Source organism: Lissotriton helveticus, chromosome 11 (assembly GCF_964261635.1).
Source record: "Lissotriton helveticus chromosome 11, aLisHel1.1, whole genome shotgun sequence".
NCBI lineage: Eukaryota > Metazoa > Chordata > Amphibia > Caudata > Salamandridae > Lissotriton > Lissotriton helveticus.
The window spans coordinates 1,047,180,812-1,047,203,366 of record NC_136072.1 but is presented as its reverse complement, the minus strand read 5'-3'; the positions used below and the strand labels follow the sequence as shown (position 1 = coordinate 1,047,203,366).

The 22,555-nt window shown below is 45.0% G+C and overlaps 1 protein-coding gene across 8 annotated transcripts in view; it reads left to right on the top strand.

Annotated features, from left to right (window-relative positions):
* Nucleotides 1-22,555, top strand: part of KDM2B (lysine demethylase 2B) — a 1,129,854-nt gene that overhangs the window by 938,305 nt on the left and 168,994 nt on the right. For all 8 annotated transcript variants that reach the window (XM_078667529.1, XM_078667528.1, XM_078667527.1 and 5 more), the window contains one exon: nucleotides 5,264-5,928. In XM_078667529.1, coding sequence (XP_078523655.1) covers nucleotides 5,264-5,928 — 665 coding nt within the window. The remainder of the gene's footprint in view (nucleotides 1-5,263; nucleotides 5,929-22,555) is intronic.

The window sequence follows — 22,555 nt, the reverse complement described above, 5'->3', positions numbered from 1 at the left end:
AATAGAGTGTTTTGGGTCCAGAAGTAGGCTGTGGTGTTTTTCATGCTACTTTCTGGTCCCCATAAAGGACAAGGGCCTTCGTCCTATCCTGGACTTCCGAGCCTTTAATCTCATCCTCAAAAAGGAGAAATCCAAGATTCTCACGCTAGCTCAGGTTTTGTGTGCCCTGGATCCAGATTACTGGATGGTAGCTTTGAACTTGCAGGACACTTATTTCCATAACCCTGTCATACCTGCCCACTGGCGTGATCTGTGATTCACGGAGGCCGCAAGCACTTTCAGTTCACTGTGCTCCCTTTTTGCCTTACCAGCGCCGCTCAGATGTTCACAAAAGTGATGGTGGTGGTTGCAGCTTATTTGTGCAGATCAGGGATGTCAGTCTTCCCCTATCATGATGACTGACGGTTGAAGGTGGGCTCCGCCCAGACTGTCGTCTCCCACCTCCAGGCTACAGTGTGCCTCCTACATTCGCTGGGGTTCACTATCCGCGTACTGAAGTCACACCTGACTCCCTCTGACACTCCCTTTAATTGGAGCTGTTCTGGACACAGTGCAGTTTCAGGCTTATCCTCCAGAGTGGCGAGTGCCGTATATTCAGGCTATGGTACCGATGTTTCAGCCTCGATCCTGGATTTCGGTGCGACTGGCTCTGAGGCTGCTGGTCTTCATGGCCTCCTGCTGGTCACCCATGCCAGATGGCGTATGCAAACTCTGCTGTGAGGCCTGATGTTCCTGTTGCCACCGCATCAGGGGAATCTTTCTGACGTAGTCCAGATCTCGGAGGGGACTCCTGGTCGGTAACAAATCGCAATTGGGTCACTGCCAGACCCCTCTCCCTTCCCCAACCAGATCTTGCAGTAGTGACTGATGCGTCACTCCTGGGATGGGGCAGCCATCTGGCAGAGGTGGAGTTCAGAGGACTCTGGCCTCCGGTGGAATCCGGGCTCTACATCAACCTGTTGGAGCTCCAAGCAATCCAATTGGCATTACAGGCCTTTTTGCCCTTTATCAAGGGAAGGTTGGTACAAGTGTTTATGAGCAACACCACCGCCATGTGATACTGCAACAAACTAGGTGGGCTCGGGTCAGGGACCCTTTGTCAGGAGGTCCTCCATCTCTGGACATGGGTGGAACAGCAGGGCATTTCCCTGGTTGTTCAACGCCTGGCAGGTTCTCTGAATACCAGGGCGGACAAACTCGGCTGTCGATGCCTAGCGAATTGTGTCTCCAACCGTAGGTGGTGCAAGTTCTCTTTCAGCAGTGGGGAGAGCCTTCACTAGATCTGTTCGCCTATGCCATGACCATGCACTTTCAGCCATTTCGCATGCTGGAGTTTCGAAGGCAGCACTCTCTCTGCAACGTTTTTTGACTCTAGTGGAGCTCTGGCCTCCTGTACGCCTTTCCGCCCATACCACTCATGCCCAGAGTTCTCCAGAAGATCAGGAATGACCGCGCCCCAAGTCAGCCTTGTGGCTCGGGACTGGGCACAGAGAGTCTGGTTTTCAGAGGTACTGAGCATGGCCATCAATCCTCCGATCAGGCTGCCTCTTCGGGAGGATCTTATCTCTCAGCAGCAGGGTAGGGTCCTCCATTCGAACCGGTCAACTCTCTGCCTTCGTGCGAAGAGATTGAGTTGCACTAGCTGAAAGCTTTTGACCTTCCTCCCGAAGTCTGCAATGTTGTTCTGGCAGCCAGGCGTCCATCCACCAAGGCTGTTAATGCCAGCCTTTTGAAGCAATTTGTATCATATTTTACAGAAAAATCCATTAATACACTTTCTGCCTCCCTTCTTGATATTTTGCTTTTTATTCTTACCCTTGTCCAGCAGGGATCTGCTTTTGGTACTCTGAAGGGTTATCTTTCTATTCTATCTGCCTTCTTCCAACTGAGTGACCAACCCTCTTTATTTAAGTCCCTTTTTGTAAATAGATTTTTGAATGGCCTTGTACATATGTTCCTCCTTCTCCATTTATTATGTCTGTGGTACCTTAATTTGGTCCTCAAATTCTAGCCTCTTCACAATTGTCCTTTCTGGCTGGTCATGTTTAAAACTGAATTTCTGTGGCAATTACATTTGCCTGACGGGTGAGCAAACTGCAGGCTTTGACAACCACGTCTCCCTTTTTCTTGGTTTGCCCTGACAAACTGGTGCTGCGCACACTTTCATTTGGGACAATCTGTCACCTAGTCCACCTTCTATGCTCCTCCACATCCTTCCAAAGAAAAGGAGCGACTCCACCGTCTGGACTCAAAAAGAGCATTGTTGTTCTACCTTGACAGCACATGAGTTCCCGGTGGACAACCAACTCTTCGTGGGTATGTTGGCTCAAAGAAGTGTTGGCCGTTGCCGAAGCGCACCATCTCTTGATTGGTCATACTCTGCGTCAAGATCTACTGCGCATTGCCAAAGAAGCAGTCTCCTGAAGGCTTACAAACTCATTCCACCAGAGCTAAAGCTGCAACAAGTGATTAGCACACAGTGTTTCTGTCCTGGATATCTGTCAGGCAGCAACGTTGGCATCCCTGCACACGTTTACTAAACATTATTTCCTGTTGAGTCAGGTCTGCAAGAATGAGCACTTAACCTGTTTGGTCCTCTGGTTTAAATTTGTCTGCTGACCCTCCTCCGGGGATGGTATTGATTATCTATTCAAAGGTAAGATATCTGCCGCTGGAAGTTCCTATCAGATGAACAAGTTCATTACCTTCGGCAACACCTTATCTGGTAGAGGCCATATGTAGCCGCGTCTTCCTTCACGGCCCTCCCATCCTCCCTGTTCTGCGGACACATTTGTAGATTCAGGGCTGATCCCTTTCAGGGGCCTTGCTTGGGAACACCAGTGTCAGTGCACTTAATGGTTCCAGGCTTCTGGCGTGGAAAGTTGTGAAGAAGTAACTGACACCAGTGCACATGGGTTGCGCCTGTATAGATACAGCGACGTCATTCTGGCGCAGACGATGGATACGAAGCAGATCAATGCCACCTCCTGGCGTGCAGGGGTACCGCTTGAAAAATCTTCCACATCAAATCTGACGCCTGTGAAATTTAAAGGTAAGGAATCTGCGGCTAGATATAGTCTCTATCAGATAAGGTGATACCAAAGGTAAGTAACTTGTTTGTTACTTACAATAGGCTGGCATGGTTACATGTTCAATATTTACACATTTCTTGTTGGTGGAACCACCTTTTGGAAAATAGAGAATAGAAAGGAACATTTTTGGATCCTGAACCTTCATTGTGCTTCAGTCTGACAATGAGAGGCACACTCATTAACTAACTATTTTGTAAAGCAAGGAAGGTGCTTTTGTTCTCCATTCAGTGATATGAGCGCTTCTTAACGGAATGAAAGTTTTTTATACGTTTTCCTTCCCCCTACCCTCTAAAGAATGGTGTCAAAACTGGGTATAACTTTTAGGGCACAGTATAAATTAGGAGCGATTTGTGCAAATTCCGGTATTTGTTTGCAAAATGCTGCTGACTTAGACATTTTCTGCTTGCAATACCAAAGTTCTACTTTATTAAGGGCATCATTTTTATATTACTGTGTTGTTTATTTATTTAGAGAGTTTTATATAGCGCTACTGGACCCGAGGGTATCGGAGCGCTTTACAAGGTCAATATACATACATGAAATAGTTCACAGTGTGCATTAATCATAAGCATTCCAAAACATTACATTCACATGGAAAGGAGGTAGCTAAATAAGATGGCATAAACACGTGCAGATAATGGTGGAGCATAAGAGAGGAGAGGCAAGGAATGAAAGGAGGAAGGAGGGTATAAAGAGTAGGAGAAATAGGGGGTTAGAAACAGGAGGAGAGGAGGTTAGAGAGGTGAGAAAAGGGGTGGGGTGGGGTGAGGTGAAAGCAGAGGGGCAGGAGTCAGGCATCATTCGAATCAGAGACCTTACGTGCCCCAGTATTTGTCGAATAGAAGTGATTTAAGCCTTTTTTTGAAGAGAGGGTAGGAGGAGTTGCAGCGGAGATCTTTGGGGAGAGAGTTCCAAATCGTAGGGGCATTACCAGAGAATGCACTGGATTGGGGTTTTTCTTATTTGAGTTTGGGAGGGATTAGGACAAGGGAGTTCGTGCTCCTAAGGGACCTAGAGCACCAAGGTTTTTGTAGTTTGTCAGCCAGATAAGAGGGGGTGTTAAGGTGGAGGGCTTTGTACGTGATACATGCAATCTTATATGTGGATCTTCCTTCGATTGGGAGCCAGTTAACGTTTTTAATGACAGGAGAGATGTGGTCGAATTTTTTACAATCGGAGATAAGTCTGGCGGCGAGGTTGAGAACACATTTAATTGGTGCCAGATGGATTTTCGGGGTGCCAGCGAGTGTTGTGTTACCATAATCAATTTTAGACAGGACAAGTGATTGGACAACGATTCTAAAGTCATCTGCAGGAATAAAAGGTTTTAGTTTTTTGAGGTGATGAAGGGTGAAAAGGGCACTTTTGCTAGCATTTTTAATGTGTGGGATGAGATTAAGGTTCAGATCAATACTGATGCCTAGGGATTTGACAGAGTTCGAGGTGGAGAGGGGGCAGTTAAGAGCTGTGATATCTTTGATCCAGAGTTGAATAGGGAGAGAGTTGTTCTTGGGACTAAATAGGATGATTTTCAGTTTTTTTAGGGTTCAGTTTGAGATGATTGAGGTGGAACCAAGCTTGAACCTTATTCAATGTGTCATTGAGGTGAAGGATGTCATTGTGGGATTTGATCTTGTAGTAAAGTTGGGTGTCATCGGCGTAGAGGTGATAGGATATTTTGGCTTGTTTGAGAATGAGGGTGAGTGGTTCCATGAATAGGTTGAATAGTGTTGGAGAGTGGATAGAGCCTTGTGGAACTCCAAATGAGACCGGTTGGGGTTTGGAGAGGCATTGACTGAGCTTAATTTCTTGGGATCTGTTTTGAAGGAAAGAGGAGAACCATTAGAGTACGGTGCTCTCAAAATCAAATCGAGTTTTAAGGGTGTAGAGGAGGGTAGAGTGGTGTACAGTATCGAAAGCTAATCTGCTAATTCTCTAAAACCTCAACTAGTGTTACTAATTCTGTATCACTATTGTGTATTTTATTTTGTTATGGTGACTATTGTGGAAGATGATTAATTGGCTTCAGTACACATCTCCGTTAGAACTGTATAGCTCCACTTCATTTCATCTCTCCAGCTGTTTGTTAAAGGAATGTATTCCGTTGCATACATTAAAAACTGTTTTCATAAAATGTATAGGTCAACCTAATTGTTGTGATCCTATTTCAGAGGAGATCATTGAAAACCCCAGAAGAACGAGCATTTATGGCCCAGACATTGAGGCGTTTAAAACAGGAGCCGGAAGAAGAGCTGCCAGTAGTAGCACCTCCACAAACACAAGAAAGTGACCAGTCCAGGCCCAGTTCTCCAACCGCTGGCCCCAGCACTGAAGGGGGTGAACCTGAGGAAAGGAAAACACTTAAGATCAGGCGGCGAAAGAAGCTTCCCACTAAGGAACTAAGTAAAGAGCTCAGTAAGGAGCTGACGCAGGAAATTCAAAAGACTGAGAATAGCCTTGCAAATGAAAATCATCAACCCATTAAGTCCGAGCCAGAGAGTGAAAACGAGGAGCCCATTCAGCCCTTCCTCAGTGATGAAAGGCTGCATCCATTCAATAAAGGGTTAAATGGAACTCCAAGAGACCTTGTTGCTAATCTCACAAGCACTCCACGAAGTATAACTCGACCAGCGCCTTCTTTATCGCCAACAAAATGTGTTCCACTGGAGCGTCATGTAATCAGGCCCCCGCCCATCAGTCCGCCCCCAGACTCTCTGCCGCTGATGAATGGTGCATCCCATGTTATGCGACGGGAGGTCTGGATGACGGTCTTTAGCTACCTCTCTCCCAGGGACTTGTGCATTTGTATGAGGGCTTGCAGAACATGGAATCGATGGTAAGAAGCCTAGTGATTTAATTGTATGCATGATGGAGCAGTTTAGATTTTTATATATGTACCATTTTATTTGGAGTGAGTCTTTGCCTCCAGTGTTTGTAGTTGGTCTGGAAGTAGCAGAGTGACATGTACACAAGATGTAGCCTTATGGTTAGGAATGTCAAATTGCCTGAGACAAAAAGCAGTTTTTACATTCAGTCATGAAAATTCTCAGATGAATTGGTGGCAAACAGGCCTCCGTCCTCCTTCTAGATTAATTCTGTGCTATTGCTTTCTAGTCTTCTTTTAACCTGTTCAGGAGTTTACCAAAGTTTGCAATTTCAAACTCATGAATCTGTGGTCCAGCTATTGAAGCAAAATTGTGGATTTTCTGATTCAGTTTGGTAAATCAGGCAATGAATACATTAATTTGTTGATTACTTTTCTGTAGCTTAAACAGAATTGTGCCTGTTGGTGTTCTCATTTTACAAGTATTCAATTCAATTAGTATTTATTATGATTTAGAATTCTGAAGAAGTCCACATAAAGTACATAAATAAAACATCATTCAGTACATACAAGAATGGGAAGTAAAAATACAAGTGCAATTTTATACTAGGATACCAACGATTAAAAAGAGAACACCATTTCCTTCAGTAGACTAAGCTATACACTGGGCAACATCATATCAATGCAAAATAACCTCTTTCAATTAAAACACACTATGGCTGTCATGAGAACCTGATTTAAAAAGAGGTACACAGAAGATTTAATAACAATTGTAATCGGGATTTTAGGGAAAGGGGAAAAGCACTACCTTCTCATACAAAAGTGCAAGTGCTCTATGCAATTTCTGGAGGAGTGGTTACCAAAACTCCCCTACAAAAAGTGCAAGTGCTCTGTGCAATTTTTGAAGGCAAATATTTCCCCCCTCCCCTAGCAGCAGTATAGATGATTTAACATCGGGATATTATAAACACTCGAGTCACTTAAACGAACGTCTTTCAATTAAAACACACAATGGGCTGTCAGGAAAACCTGATTTAAAAAGAGGTATACACAAGAATAATTATCAGTTGAAAACGGGTTTTAGGAAAAAACGAAAGGCACAAACTTATCATACAAAAGTGCAAGACCTTATCACAAAAAAGTGCAAGTGCTCTGTGCAATATTTGGAGGAGTATTTACCAAAACTCCCCTAGCAGCTATATAGATAATCTAACCTAAAAGTATTAAAGACTATTTACATTCATACAAAAAGTGCAAGTTCTCTGTGCAATTCTTTTCATGGGCAAATATTTCCCACCCTCCCCTAGCAGCAGTATAGATGATTTAACAACGAGATATTATAAGCTCTCGAGTCACTTCACAATATTACGAACCTAATAAACATTTAAAAACTCTTTGAAAAACCGAAATTTTTTAAAACACATCAGTTCAGATGGAGGCGACAGAAGACAATTACGGGCCTGTTCAGCTGTTGATATATTATACTTTAAAAAAGCAATCCTTAGATATCTACGTCGTATAGAATGGAGTGCAGGACACACAATCAAAACATGATTCAGATCTTGTATACCGCTGTTACACAGATTACAGTATCTTTAATTTTTGGGAATACCCTCCCAGGCACCTGTTACAATTCTTAGGGGTAATAAATTCATTCTTAACAGAATCACCCTACGAACTCCGTGTTCCAGGTTCCACAGAACATACGGTTGGGGGTTTTTAACAATAGAACTCCCAACAATACAGTCCATTCTTCCATTTAATGAACATAGTATCAGATCTCTTTTGCGAGAAACCACATATATTGACTTTTTAATTATATGCTTTACCGAGGATTTACATAAAGCTGCTGCCCCTTCCTTATCTAAACCAAACATTTTACAAGTAATTCTCAGCAGTATTTGTAAAAGATGGGATAGAAATGTCTGGGCAGTAAGAGAAATCACATTAATTTTACTGAGCCTCCTATCATTGGAAGAGGGGTCACTTAATGTTTCTATCCTCTCAGTCCAGCATGCAAATCGCTGGCCTTGGAGGAGGATCATGTGGTCTTAAAACACTCACATTCCCCATCCGTAAGGGGGAATGCCTATGTAGCTTGCCCCTGAACTGTGGATGAATGGTGCCCCCGTGGTATCTGCGTTAAACATTCTTCACCAGGGAGAACTGCGAGTGCTCCTCAGGTAAATCAGCTAACATTGCACTAGCAAAAGATTGTGTGGTGAATGCCAGGTCGCCATAGCACCATATTGCCAAATTGACTTGTATTGCCTGTGGCCAGAGGAGACCAGGCCTGTTTTGCCTCGATACATTTCCATGACAATTGGTCTTTGGCTGCTCCTTGAGGTCATGGACGTAGACCTCACCAGTGAGAGCCCTCCAGACCGAAACTGATTTCCTGCAATAGATGCTACTAGTTACTGCAGCATTATCTTTAGTGGGTCGATGGTTTCCACCTGGCAATAGGGTCCAACGACTGCCGGGCAGGGGCTACTGCTCTTTCAGGGATATGTGCCTAGCTCTTGTTGAAGGCTTCTGATAACATTTCATTTCTGTGGGTGCTAGATCCCTTGTATAAATATTGTTTTGCCATCCATAATGTACCTGGACTTTGCATTTTGTTAACTTAGAATGACTCAAATTCCCCACCATTAGATCTTTGATAAATTCACATGCTCGATTCATTCCTTACATTTGACCTGAGACCCCAACAGTAATTATACGCTTTTAGTAAAGTCAGATTTCCACAGAAAAAAAGAGAAACACAGCTTTATTTTATAATAGCAGTCACATAATTTGAAAAGACCCAAACTAGCCAGTGAGGTCTGGATGCACAGATCTGCACTACCTTTAGTGAACGCCATACCACAGATTTCCAAGGCATCTCATGTGAAAGTAGGTCGCTTTCAGAGGTATGCTCCAACCCCTTTTTTATTTTTTTAATGACTGTTTCTATTGGTCTCCCACCTTTTCATACAATTCCCCTTCTCTGAACAGTTGTTTCAGGAGTTGGATGTTATGAATGTATGTGTCATTTTCCTGTAGCATCCTGCAATTAAGTAGATTGCTTTTTACTGTGTGCAAGAGAGAGCTGTACTCCTATGACTTCTACACTTAATTTCTTAGGAATATTTGCTTGTTGTTCCTTCATAAGTCCATGATCATTTATCCTGAGGAAGAGGGTTGCTTATGAATTGGTCATTGTTGTTCCATTATGCCTTCCCAGGCCATATTTAAATGATGTCTGATAATTTAAGACTGCCATCCATTTGTGATATGATCCTGGTAGCCAGCCCCTCTGTTACAAAACTGATTTTGGATCTTAAACGTGTTCAATATGGCAGTTAAGGATTATCCTGATCTCCTAGGCAGAGTGCAGCCCCCCCCCCTTTTTTTAAGGAGGAGAACCTGTTTATATGGTTGCTTTTCTTTACCTTCTGAAATACGAAGACTTATGGCCATTGAGACCTTTCTGATCAAACATGCCTGATCTACAGGCTGCTGGGAGAAAAGCTGCTGAAGTAAATGACACTGTTTTTGCCACTGGGTATAGGTGAAAATGTGAGGTTTTTTCTGCACTTTACATTATGTACTTGTATAGTCTTCTACAAAACTGGGTTTGTGATCCAAAAAGACCTCCAGGTCTAACTTGTATGCTTTTGGTAACCGCATACATTCTGATGTTTTTCCCTTTCAGATTTGAACTGCAGTTCCTTTTATTCAAAGGTCACTATTGAAATGCAGTCTTACTTTTACCCTTTTACTTTTGATTCATGAACAATTTCAACTATCAACCACAAGTAACCTTTATCTCGTTACCTGAAGAATTATGCTTGTAGTAACTTTGACTTCCAGATTTGATTAACTGAATTCCACACAGCGTTTACAGGAAAAAATGTTTTTCGTACATATCTGTAATTTTTTATTTTAATATCAATCAAAAGATTGCGCTCTTTTATTTTACCTCCTTCATCCACCCTTCACACCTGAGGACGCTAAATAGTCTGGATGTTAGGTGTTGGCGTTCACTTTACATGAATAGGGCTTCAATCCACTTATCCTGCCTGTCTGGAAAAACAACTCTTCAAAGCATTTATTCCTTATTAGTTCAGAATGCTTCTAGTTTGCTGTTTTCTCTCCTCTAGATGGCCTTTATGCACACATTGTGGGGGCTAAGGCAACACTTAATGTTATTTAGCTCCACATTGCAAGTCATCTGCAAGGCAGCCACATAGGCTTTGCCACAGTTACTATGTTAGAATTATGGATTAGAAATCTGCTTACGAGTTGAACTTCAATTTGGTTATACTCTGTTGAACTTTTATGAGACTAGAGATGGCTATCCCCTTCAAAAGATTGCATTTTAATATTCCATTGAGTGTAAATCCAGGTGGGAGCTAACATACCAGTAATACAAGCAACATTAGTGGCTCATCTACTGATTGTCCATGGGGTTCCCTTCCTTCCCCACCCCAAATCCTCTATCCAGATGACCCGCTTACCCCGCACTTCTCTATTTGTACTCTTATGCGTAAATTGAAAGAAAAGTACTTGAATGTGGAAGCTGGTGGTATTTCAAGGTGGGACGACCTGTGGTGAGCATGCACCGGGATGTTAAAGCTTTAATTCTTACAGGTCAAGCTGTGTCCAGTTGTATGGACCTGCAACATGGAAGAAGTGGTGAAGTTTATGCTACCAATTAGTCATTATGGTAACTGGCACTTTTTCTTGTGGAATACTTGCAATTATGGTTTGCAACATAGGCGAACTAGCCGGGAGCAACCTCTTTTTTAAACATAGTGATTTTAAAAACTGTATTTTGTGTTCTTAAAAAGCTCATTTTTGCACAAACCTCTGGCATTACCTTAGTCAGCGCGGGGAAGCAGATTGCTTGCTGTCTCTGCCCTGATCTCGCGTCTTGCCGCCATTTCCTGCTAGAGGGACACGCCCACCTCGGTTGGCCACGCCCCCCCTCCCAGGACTCTATAAAAACGCGCTGACCGCTAGCGCTTCGTCTTCACTCGCTGAATACTCCTGAGGCGAACTAGCCGGGAGCAACCTCTTTTTTAAACATTGTGATTTTAAAAACTGTATTTTGTGTTCTTAAAAAGCTCATTTTTGCACAAACCTCTGGCATTACCTTAGTCAGCGCGGGGAAGCAGATTGCTTGCTGTCTCTGCCCTGATCTCGCGTCTTGCCGCCATTTCCTACTCGAGGGACACGCCTACCTCGGTTGGCCACGCCCCCCCCTCCCTGCTTAGTCTCACACTATAAAACATGAGCACCACCCGGAAGCGCAGCGGACGAGCGCAGCGGGCACGACGATTGCGCGCCGAAGGCGCGCTTAAGGCAAGCTCGTCTGCGCTCGTCCGCGCCTCGGACGTGCCCGGGGCACCCCTCTCTGCCCAGGCCCCTCCACCAGCTGCCGCCCCTCTTCCGCATCTAGCACGTGAGTCTCTTCTCCGTCTCCGAGACTTTGCACACGAGGGTCACCTGTCATTTCTCGATACCGCCTACCCCCTGCACGAGCTTACTAGTCAGGGCCTACTAACATGCGGCCTACTCAATGTCAGGTCATTGCCTAAACATGCCAATGAAATTCAACTGCTCATTGACACTCACCACCTTGATGCACTATTCCTTACCGAGACATGGACTCATGCCGACTGCAATATTGACCTCGATCTGGCGTGCCCTCAAGATTTTAAAATACTGCATCTCCCCAGGCCAAAGGGCCGTGGCGGGGGAGTGGGCCTTATTTACCGAGCATCCTGGTCGATTGGCATTTTAGACATAGACCCAGTTGCCGGAACGGAACTCCTTGGCCTTTCTATAAATTGTCACCATGGAGCCATTGTCACGGCCATTATTTGCTACCGCCCCTCGGGAGCCTTTAATGCCCAACAGCAACAATCGCTACTCACCACTTTCACCAATATGGCCACTTCCCACCACAAGCTGATCATTCTAGGAGATTTTAATCTCTGGCCCAATGGAAGCCTGGACAGTGCACTGCACAACCTAGTACTTTCCTGTGATGGTGTAGGACTTTCTCAATTGGTTAACAAACCCACCCACACAGCTGGGCACCAATTGGATTTAATCTTTGCCTCTCCCCAGTTAGTACACCTGAGCGACATCCTGCCCATGTGCTGGACTCACCATGCACTTATTAAATTTCACATCTTGTGTGACAGAGCTAAAAGGCCTCCACGTAGCACAACCTCCGATTTTCTGTATAGGGATTGGAAAGCCCTTGACAAACTACGAGCGGCGGGCACTGTTTTTAATGTAGAAAACAGTTTCACCCCCACTAACTCGGTGGAGAGCAATTTTAATGCTCTCTGTTCAATAATCTCCTCTACCTCTGACTCCCTCGCCCCCCAGAAGAAATGCAAAGCAAGGAGCAGAGCTCCAGCCCCCTGGTTTAACGACTCTTTGAAGACCCTTAAACTAGCCTGCAGACAATCAGAGAGGAAATGGAGACAAGGCTACTCCGACACTAATAAAGCTATCTGGAAAAACCATCTCCAGGCATATAAAACTGCAATTGCTCAGAGTAAAGCCAACTATTTCTGCACCACGATCAGCAATGCCTCGAACAGCTCAAAAAGCATATTTCAGATCCTCAAAAACCTCACCCACCCTGATTGTGCCATAAAAACTACTCTTCCCACACAAGCCCTCTGTGAAAACCTTGCGTCATTTTTTAATAACAAAATCGAAACCATTATCCACAACCTGACCTCCTCCCTTTCATTATGTGGTCCCAACATTTCAAGGGCCTGTACCAGTGACTCGGTCTCGGTGCACTCAGGTCCTCCCTCTATGGAAAAGCTGCGGGAGTTCCCCCCCATCCCAGAAACTGAATTTGAAAGGTTGGCGCTCGGGATCACCTCGGGCTCCCCTCTTGACCCGCTGCCTCCAAAAATTTGGAAAAGTTTTGGTACCGACCTCTTTGTCACCCTCCGTAGGATCTGCAATCAGTCATTACATTGCGGATTTGTGCCATCCCCTTGGAAGCAGGCTCTAATTACTCCGCTATTGAAAAAACCTTCCTTGAACCCCGAATGTTTGTCTAACTATCGGCCTATCTCCCTCTTGCCATTCCCAGCAAAAATTGCCGAACGTTGGGTAAGCGCCTGTCTTTCCGCTCATCTGGAGCAAAATCAGATCCTGGATGATTTTCAATTTGGTTTTCGCCCTGCCCACGGGACCGAATCAGCTGTCCTGACAGCCATGGAGGACCTTCGTATGCGGGCAGACAGGGGCCAGGCAGTAGCCTTGATCTTGCTGGACCTGTCTGCCGCATTTGATACGGTTAACCATGGGATCCTGTTGGAGAGACTCTGTGAGGCTGGGGTGGACGGCACAGCCCTGCTTTGGTTCCATTCCTATCTACGGGACAGGAGGCAGGCTGTGTCTCTCCCCCCTTTTCAATCCACCTTCTCCGTTTTCCCCACAGGGTCCCCCAGGGCTCCTCCATCAGCCCCATCCTCTTTAACGTGTACCTCAAACCCCTCATCACGTTAATAAAGGCCCACAGGTTAAAAACTATTAACTATGCGGACGACACCCAGCTCATCCTCTCTTGGGAGGGAGAAGACTCTACCCCCCTTGCAGCTTTTCATGACTGCCTAAGGGAGACGGCTGGGTGGTTACATAAAAATTCCCTGCAATTCAATTCCTCCAAAACTGAGGTTCTGTATTGTGTGGGAAGTCGAATTCCTCGCCAGTTCCCCTGCGACTTCTGGCCTCCGGAAACACCAGATAAACCTCTGCCAGTCACGTCGGTCCGCAACCTAGGGGCCACACTGAACAACAGATTGAGCACAGAAACCCAAGTTGCAAAAACTGTGGGAACATGCTCGGCTCTTCTGCGCTCCCTGCGCAAAATTATGCCACTCCTTCCTGCACAAGCCCGGGAGCTGATAGTCAGGTGCACTATCCTTAGTCGCCTGGACTATTGCAACGCGCTGCTACTTGAGTCCCCAGTTGCTCTACTTGATCGACTTCAAAGAGTTCAGTCGGCCGCAGCCAAGTTAGCTCTCGGTTGGACCAGGAGATCCTCAGCCACAGCGGCCTTAGCCGAATTACACTGGCTCCCACTTAAACAAAGAGTGGCTTTCAAGACCCTCTGCCTCGTCTTTAAAGCACTCCACGGAGCTGGGCCCAAACCTCTGCAGGCCATGTTCACCTGGTACACCCCTACCAGAACCCTACGCTCAGCCTCTGCCTGTCTGGTAAATGTTCCCAGATACAACAAAGTCAGGACGGGGGGCAGATCCTTCAGAGTCGCAGCGGCTAAATTGTGTAACAGTCTGCCTCCTGAAATCCGTCAAATCTCACAACTCCTCCCCTTTTGGAAACGCATTAAAACCTGGCTATTCCCTTAAAACCCATTTTTACTTGCTCCTCGCCGGCAGTCCCCCTCAGTTATGAGTATTCTCCAGCGCCAGGAAACCTGCAAGGTGTCAGCCGCGCTTTACAAATGTTTAAAGTAAAAAAAAAATAATAATAACATAAGCAGTTGTAATACAGCGCACTGGCCAAGAATAGCGACTAGTTATAATTGAAGTTTCTAGTTGACCTTGTCACTGGATTGCTGTAATTGGTACTCAACTGGCTGAATTCTGTGACAGTACTGCTAAGGGGTAATCTAATCTTTACAATATATCTGAAATCATATTCTTTTTTTCCAAAGAGTTTTTAGGATGCTTCTGCAAACATGAACTGTCTTCCCCCTACTTTATCTAAACAGGCCAGTTGTCATCTTATGTATTGACTTGAGCAATTTCCTTCCAATAGAATACACACAAATAGCAATGTACTGTCCTGAATGCTCTGCACTGAGCAGTCCCACTAGTCTCCAAATCAAAGAATTTCTACCACATCTCTTTGGTTTTAGTATATCAGACAGATCTTCTCTCTGGACTGCTGTTCGTTTTCACTCTTAACTACAATGGTTGTTGTTTTTTGAAAAAAAAATGCATTGATCAGAATTCAGGCACACCGTGGAATCTGGTTTGTGCTTATACAAAGCTCAGTCTGTTGATGTCAATATCCTGTTCAGTTGAAGAGTAATGCCTGAATACATCCCTGCTCAACCAAAGGGTTTGTTTTTGTAAGAAAGCAAGATCAGTGGCATCAAACTTTTTTGCTCCTATGTCCTGTCGATTGTAGCTTAGATTTTGTATAACATGCCTATTTATGCACGGGTTTGTGCTAACTGTGGGAACCATAACAAACCTAGTTTTTTTTTCTGATGGCTACTTCGAACTGCAGATTCATCCCCTTGTAAAAACTCCCAGGCTCCAGACTGGATAGTAGTTTTTCTCAGCAATTTCCTCTTTCGCTGGTAGATGGCATTATGCAGCATTGCATATTCTGTGTCCCATCTCCGAAGTGACTCCGAAGTCACAATTTAACTGCCAACTCTGTGCATTGAAGCAAGTATCTTACTTTCTGTGCCTTGCTAAGCAGATCAGGAGTTAGCTCCCTTGATTTCTGTCACTTGACAAAGTATTTTACACAAAATTCCGCCAGTTTGCAAGGGACATGTCTTTCTGGAAACCAACTGGGTTCAAACCCTGTAAGGATTGTCATTAACAGATATCGGTGGGGAACCCACACAAGGTGGAGAGGATGTAGCCTTACGGCTAGAGCGGTGGACCCGAAGCGGGGGAACCGGGTTCGAGTCTCGGCACCGATGCTAAACCGTCCTGTGATTCTAGGCAAATCACTTAATCTCCCCGTGCCTAAAAAAATGACTGTGTCTATTTGTAACGAAACTGGTGCTCATGTAAAGCGATCTGAAACCCGATGTCTCAGGTCTAGTTCGTGCTATAAAATACTGTCTGTCTCTAGTGTCTTGGCTCCTCGCGCAGCTCAACATCATGCAAAAAATGCACTCTGATGAACCAGAAGGCCAACCAGGACCACAAGGTCAAACTGTCACCAAACACCTTAGGAAAGCTCGAAAGGCTTGGTTCTGTTCGAAGTATAGGATGTGTCTTCTGTCTCAAAGCTGCTCCCTAGAGTGATCTTCATTTCACTCCAAAGTGTCAGACCATAGCTTCCTTTCCTCCAATGGCTCACATAGGAGATGTCGCTTAGACGTCATGGTACCTCAAGATATTGATTGCCCACCGTGGAACAAACTCCTAGTTAGTCTCGATCCATCCAGAGTACCCAGCCCTTCGTTAATGCCACAGCAGATCGGGCCAGGAGAGTGTGGTACCCAGAACACCGGGCCATAAGTTTCTATATTCCGATCCTGCTTTTCCCGTCTGGAGGATCTCCTGTTGCAGCAGCAGGGTAGGGTTCTGCACCCAGACCTGCACAACTTACATCTCAGTGTTTGAATATAGAGTGGCAGCAGTTGACTGCTTTTGATCTTTCTCACAAGATAATAAATGTCATCCTGGCAGCCAGATATCCCTCCACAAAAACCATCCAGTCCTCATGTTCACGAAGCACTACTGCCTGGATAGCTAGATCCAGTGGGAAAGGCATTTTGCCTGTTTGGTCCCGCAAGATCTTCTGGTATGAGCCAGAAGATCACAATTTACTTACCTTTGGTTATGCTCTTTCTTGTGGGTACTTTATCTAACTGCAGATTCCTCACCCACCCTCCTCCTCGTTCTGTAGAATGAACTTCTCTGGCCCATTCTAATAAGACTCCAACTTCGAGATCTGCACACCGGCACAACCTGATTTCTAGGGGCTTGCGTCCAATAGTATGTACTGATAGCTGAAAAACTGACGTCAAAGCACAGAGGTGTTGGTTCAAATTTACTTTTGTGTTTTGCTGTACTGTTTAAAAATGAGTAAAAATTGCACTGATTACTTAACATATTTACTTTGTAAGAAAAATGTAGGCCATAAATGTCCACGTAACTTAAGTACCAACCCTAGAGCATCCCAGTTCTACTCCAGTGACCATACAGCATTAAGGCCACATGAGCTATATAACAAATGTCAACTTGTGAGATCCCCAAGGATCCGTTTTGTCCCACTGAGAGGTGGGAGACTAATTTAGACTTGTGTCCTCCATATCATGCAATACATAAGATAACGCTGCACATTTAGAGAGTTAGGACACGAAGGATCACTAGCAATAATTCAATTTGCGAGGCCCATGCAGACTTCTTAGCTGTCTATAAGTAAACATACCTCGGCAGTGACCTTATCACTGTACAGCCTTCGGACAAATGATTCGCAACTTAATGTATGAAGAACATGCTTGAAGAAGCTAGCCACTCTTTAAACAAAGGGAGAAGGATCGGACAAAATACCAATATAAATCCATGTTGAATGGAAGAGAAAGTTGGGAGAGGATGAAGTTAAAAGTAAGTACCATGAGAAAAGGAAATGTGAGGAAGGAAGCAAGAGACCATGAAAGTAAAAAACTAAGAGTATAGAAAAATCTGAAAAAGGAAAAGAGACAACGTGAAAGAGAAAAGAATACAAAAAGAGAAGTAGTAAGAATAAAAGAGGAAGGGAGGGGGTGAGTGCGTGAGAAGGAAGAGAATGGAAGACAAGGAGAGGAAAGAATAAAAGGAAAAGAGAAAAAGGAGAGAAAATCCGAGAATAGGAGAGAAGACATGAGAAAGCAGAATAAAAAGGAGAAAGAACAAGAATGAAAAAAGAAGGCAAAAACTAATGGATGCTAAACAAAGAACCAGTAAAGGAGAAAAGCAAAAAAGGAATAAAAGAAAGAAACGGAGGTATAAGTGAAAGGAGAAGAAGAAATAAAATAGAAAGAGGTAGAAAAAAGTAACCCTGAATAAAGGAAGTAACCAGTTAGAATAAAGAGTGAATAACAGGAGAGTATTTTACAACTCGATAAGGTAAGGTAGACAAAAGTAAAGAGAGAAAGAAAAATTAATGTGAAAGGAGGTTAAGGCAAGAGGAATGAACGGGGAAGAAAAAATAACAAAGAACGAGAAAGGCGAGAAAAGGAAAGAAAAAGGTGAAAGAAAGACAACATATAATTGAAAAAGAAAGACCGTAAGAAAAAAAGGATAGATAGGGCCTAATTCACAAAGGTAAACGTCCACGTTTGTGTAAGTTTATACTTTTTCAGTATTCACAATACTGGGTTTTAGTAGTAAGTTTACGAATGCGGAGACTGCACTGTCTGGGCGTAACCTGTCCTATCATTTTATGTGTGGAGTTTTGGTAGCTCATGATCGACCTGTTGGGAGACCCCTGCACTGCATTATTACTTGCATAAGCTATAATACATCATCTTGTACCACTGCATAGAATGCTCATACTGCTACTACCGCTACATTGACACTGGAAGAACTAGAGTGAATGAGTTCATGTTAGGGTTGGAGTTAGTATCATGGTTAGTAGTAGAGTTCGGTTTAGTGCTGGGCTTATTGTTCTGTCCAGGTGTGGCTTTAAGGTTAGGATCAGTGAATCTGAGACATAGTCATGGGCGTGGTTGTGGTTATGTTACGTGTAAGTGTATGGCAAATCTACCTTTTGGGTGGATACTTACAACTGCAGATTTCTCATCTTTTGAATATTCTCCCAGGTAACAGGCTGGATCTAAAAACTCAAAAGCAGTAGTCCTGTGCCTGGTAGATGGTGTTGTTCAGCTCTGCACCAACACTGTTGTGCTTCAGAAGTGACAAGTGGGGCTGCACATAAATGCCACTCAGGCGTCCTGACTTCAGTTGTTTTCTTTCCACATCTTCAGCTATGGATCTAAAACTTACTTTTCTCGTCTTTAACATGTACATTTCTCCTACATTTCCTTTGGTGTGCAAGGAACAATATGTCGCCTCCCAAAACGACAGGGTTTAAACCTTGTGGGGATTGTCCAAACAAATGTTTGTGACTGATTCCCCATGAGATATTCCTGCAGCACCTGGGGTTGGAGGACAAACTTCAGGGCCTGCGACTACTGTGCCCTGATAAACCCGAAAGTCATATGGGACCGTAAGACAGAACTTTATTTCACCAAGCATACAAAGACTTTGTGTCATGACAGGTCAAAGTTGAAAGGAAGGTTCCGTCCCCGAAGTTGTTTCTGCAGCAGATACTCATTGCAGTCAAAGTCTTAGGGTAGATCAAAAAAGGACAAGAAATTAAGCCGGCATCTCCCCTTCCTGCCTCAAACTCCAGAGAGGGTGCGAGGACTTCAGTGTGCCTACCTGTCTCACTTCCGAACTTCTGAGGAGCTGATTATAGGTTTGGTCCCAATGCAACTTGAATTTGCGGGTCAGTCAGTGACTTTGCAGCAAATAGTTCTTTGGAGAGGCTATGATGCTCATATTTGACATGCTTTGGGCTCCTTCTGGCACACCTTCGGGCCCCAAGGACCCCACTGGAGCACAGCCTAAAACAAATACTTCACATTATGATACCTTGCCCTTACCATGTAGCAATGGCGTAGCTAGGCCTTTTGCCTCCCATGACTGCCCCTGCCTTTGCCGCCCATGGCAGCAGAATGTAAGAGCAGGGGGGTGCTGGCGATTCCCCCGCGACGGCCGCAGGTAAGAGGGATGCCTCCCCTTGCTACGCCACTGCCATGCGGCAGACCTCATACCTTACATCTGCTGTTTGGATACGATTCCAACAGGAACAACCATGAAGGGGGCAAATTTGCCCCTCAGTACGATGAGGAAAATTGCTCGAACTGCAGGATGCCTGTGGTCTGGGCACTTCACCAGACACTGGACTTTGCTCTCCCCCTGTCACTGGGCTTGTCTCTCCCCCTGGTCTTGCCAGTGAGCAGAGTGCCTCTTTTACGATGGTGACGAGGTGGGCTGCACAGGTCCTTGGCCTGCATTTACCTACATTGGAGGTCGAAACTAATGCCTCTGCTGAGGATCTTCAACCTGGTATAGCACCTGTTGAATCTCTTGCCATACAATGAGGCTTTAACGTATACCTTCTTAGACTTGAGCAAAGTTGTCTTCTAGTCCCCCAGTTAATAAACTGGTAGCTCATCGCTACAGACTGGCACCAGGCAGCCCTGACTTTTTCACACAACACCCTACACATGAGAGCCAGGTGGTCCTTGCATCCATCAAAAGAGTAAACCATAACGCCTTTCCTGACCATGATTCGTAAGTGCATGGAAACATTTGGTAAGCACATGTTTTGCTAGTCTTATTTTGTGCTTACCTAATGCCAGCTGCCTTCTAGGCCATTAGAGACATGTCTTATAGGATACAGTTGGTCATCTCATACTGCCAGTTCCAGAGAACCCAGGGACTGTCTTTAGCCCAAACCATACAGGACAGCTGGTATGTGACACAATTTGTTATATGGTCTGGCCTCAGCACAACTGACTGCTGTGGTTGGGCATTGGACACAAGTTAAATGTGTCTCCACCACACCTGACGAGGCTTGTGGGCTTTCCTGGGGATGTCCAGGCATTTTTGATGGACATGCCACTTGATAGCTATCATCTTTTTGGTGAAAAAGTGGACTTAGACCTGGAATGCTTTAAAGAGAATCATGCCACAACATGTTCCCTGGTGTTTCCAGACAGTATCCTTAGTGGGTTTTCCCCTTTTGTGACTACATTGGGTGTTTTAACTTTCAGCAATCCCAACTCTCTGCCAGCACAACAGTGGTCATGGGTGCATCACTACTGGGTAGGCTATCTGGGAGAGGTGGAGATTACCTGTCTCTGGAAAAAACACACCTCCACATCAATTTGCTGGGACTGCGGGTGATCCTTTTGGCATTGAAGGTCATCAAGGGGAGGCTGGTACAAGTTCTCTCAGACTTCACTAACATAATGTGATATTGCAACAAACAAGATGGAGTGGGGGTTGTGGGTCCTGTGCCAGAAGGCTTCGCACTTCTGGAAGAAGCTGACTTGTCATGGCATTTCTCTGGTCATGAACCACCTGGCGGGATCCTTAAACACCAGTGCAGATGAACTCAGACTCTGACACCTTGAGTATAATGAATGGTAGTTACATCCAGGCACAGGGCATTTTCCAGCAATGGGGAGGGCCACGGCTCACTTGGGCATTCTCATCTGTGTCGAAACAATGTCCGCATTTATGCATGCTAGGGTTACCAAGAAACCTCTCTCTGAGCCTCATTCTGCCTGGAGTGGAGCTCAGGACACTCCTTGTCTTGGTGCAGTTCACTCTCACTTTCCCAACCATTTCTGACAGTGTTGACAGGCGCATTACTGCTGAAGTGAGGGGTGGGTCTGCATCATCTGGAGGAAGTGAAGAGCAATTAACTTTGGTCTCATGTGGCAGGCCAGCTCCACATCATTCTTGTGGAGTTGCGGAACATTTGTCAGGGGGAGGCTGATTCAGGTACTCCCAGACAACACCACTACCTTGTGGCAATTCAATATGCAGGTCAAAATAGAACCCTGTTCTGAGAGGCCTTGTGTCTGAAGAAGGCTGCAGCAGCAGAACATCATTCTAATCTCCATCCACTTGGTTGGCTTTCTGAAAGCCAGAGCGAACTAATTGAGCAGACGTCACCTGGCAGATTACGAGTGGTGTCTGCATCCCGCTGAGACGCAGGGCATCTTCCACCAGAGCCTGGAACCCTGGCTCTATATTTTAGGCATTGTTTAAACTTGCAGTGTCAAAAGTTGTGTACGTTTTTGTTTCAGCAAGAATACTTGTTCGGAGACGCATTCTGGCTGGAATGGAGCAGTGGACTCCTGTATGCCTTCCCACAGTTTCCACTCCTGACCAGAGCCCTGGAGATTTTTAAGAACAAAGGTATGCCGGCGGTAGGACCTATTTGTATCCAGATGCGGTGCTTGGAACACAGACCCCTTAAAGGCGGAAACTTGTGCATGTCCTTTTGTTTGTGTCGTCTTTAGCCTAACACAGCTTTGCAGTAGGTTATTTGTCAGCCCCTTCTGTCTTTTTACGTTTGCCTAAGGAACCAGCCTGATCCAAATCAACGTTAAGAGGTTTATTATAGGTTCGACACACGTTCCCTCCCAAGCAATTTGGGATTCCATAGTCTCACCATACCCTTGTTTTTATTTTCCTTATATCTATGCTATTTGAAAGGATGCATAACTGCTTCCTGTGTCTTTTGACCTTGAAGACTGTCTTCTCATTGTGATAACGTCTGCTCATTGCTTGATTGAATTACAGACACTTTCAGTGCAACCGTCTCACACCACCTTTTTTGCACAAGTTAGTGCTGAATGCACTGGTGGACTTCTTGCCTAAAGTTAGGCAGTCCATCACTCTACCTGCAGTCTTTGCTCCAAGCACCCCTTGAAAGAGGAGGAGAGGGTCCATTAATAGGACTACAAAAGAATCACTGAATAGACTAACCGTTTTTTGTTGGATTCCCTGAAGCAAAGAAATGGAAGACTGTGCAGAATAGGACATTGGACAAGTGGAGAAGTGTGGCTCAGGGGTTAGAGGCAGCAGACCCGGAAGCTGAGATCGGTCCTGGACCAGGGTTCAATTCCTCGCCTCGGCGGGGTCTTGGGCTAAAAATTCCACGGACTCGATAATTCTCGCCCCGGTGCCTCCTCGACTCACGGGTTCACACTCTGCGACTCTGGGCAATAGCTTGCTTAATCTCCACAACGGCCCCTCGCGGCGGGATGCCTGACTTTCACCTTGTGGATACCCTGCTATCTCACAGGGGAATACCAGGAAGGGTTCCC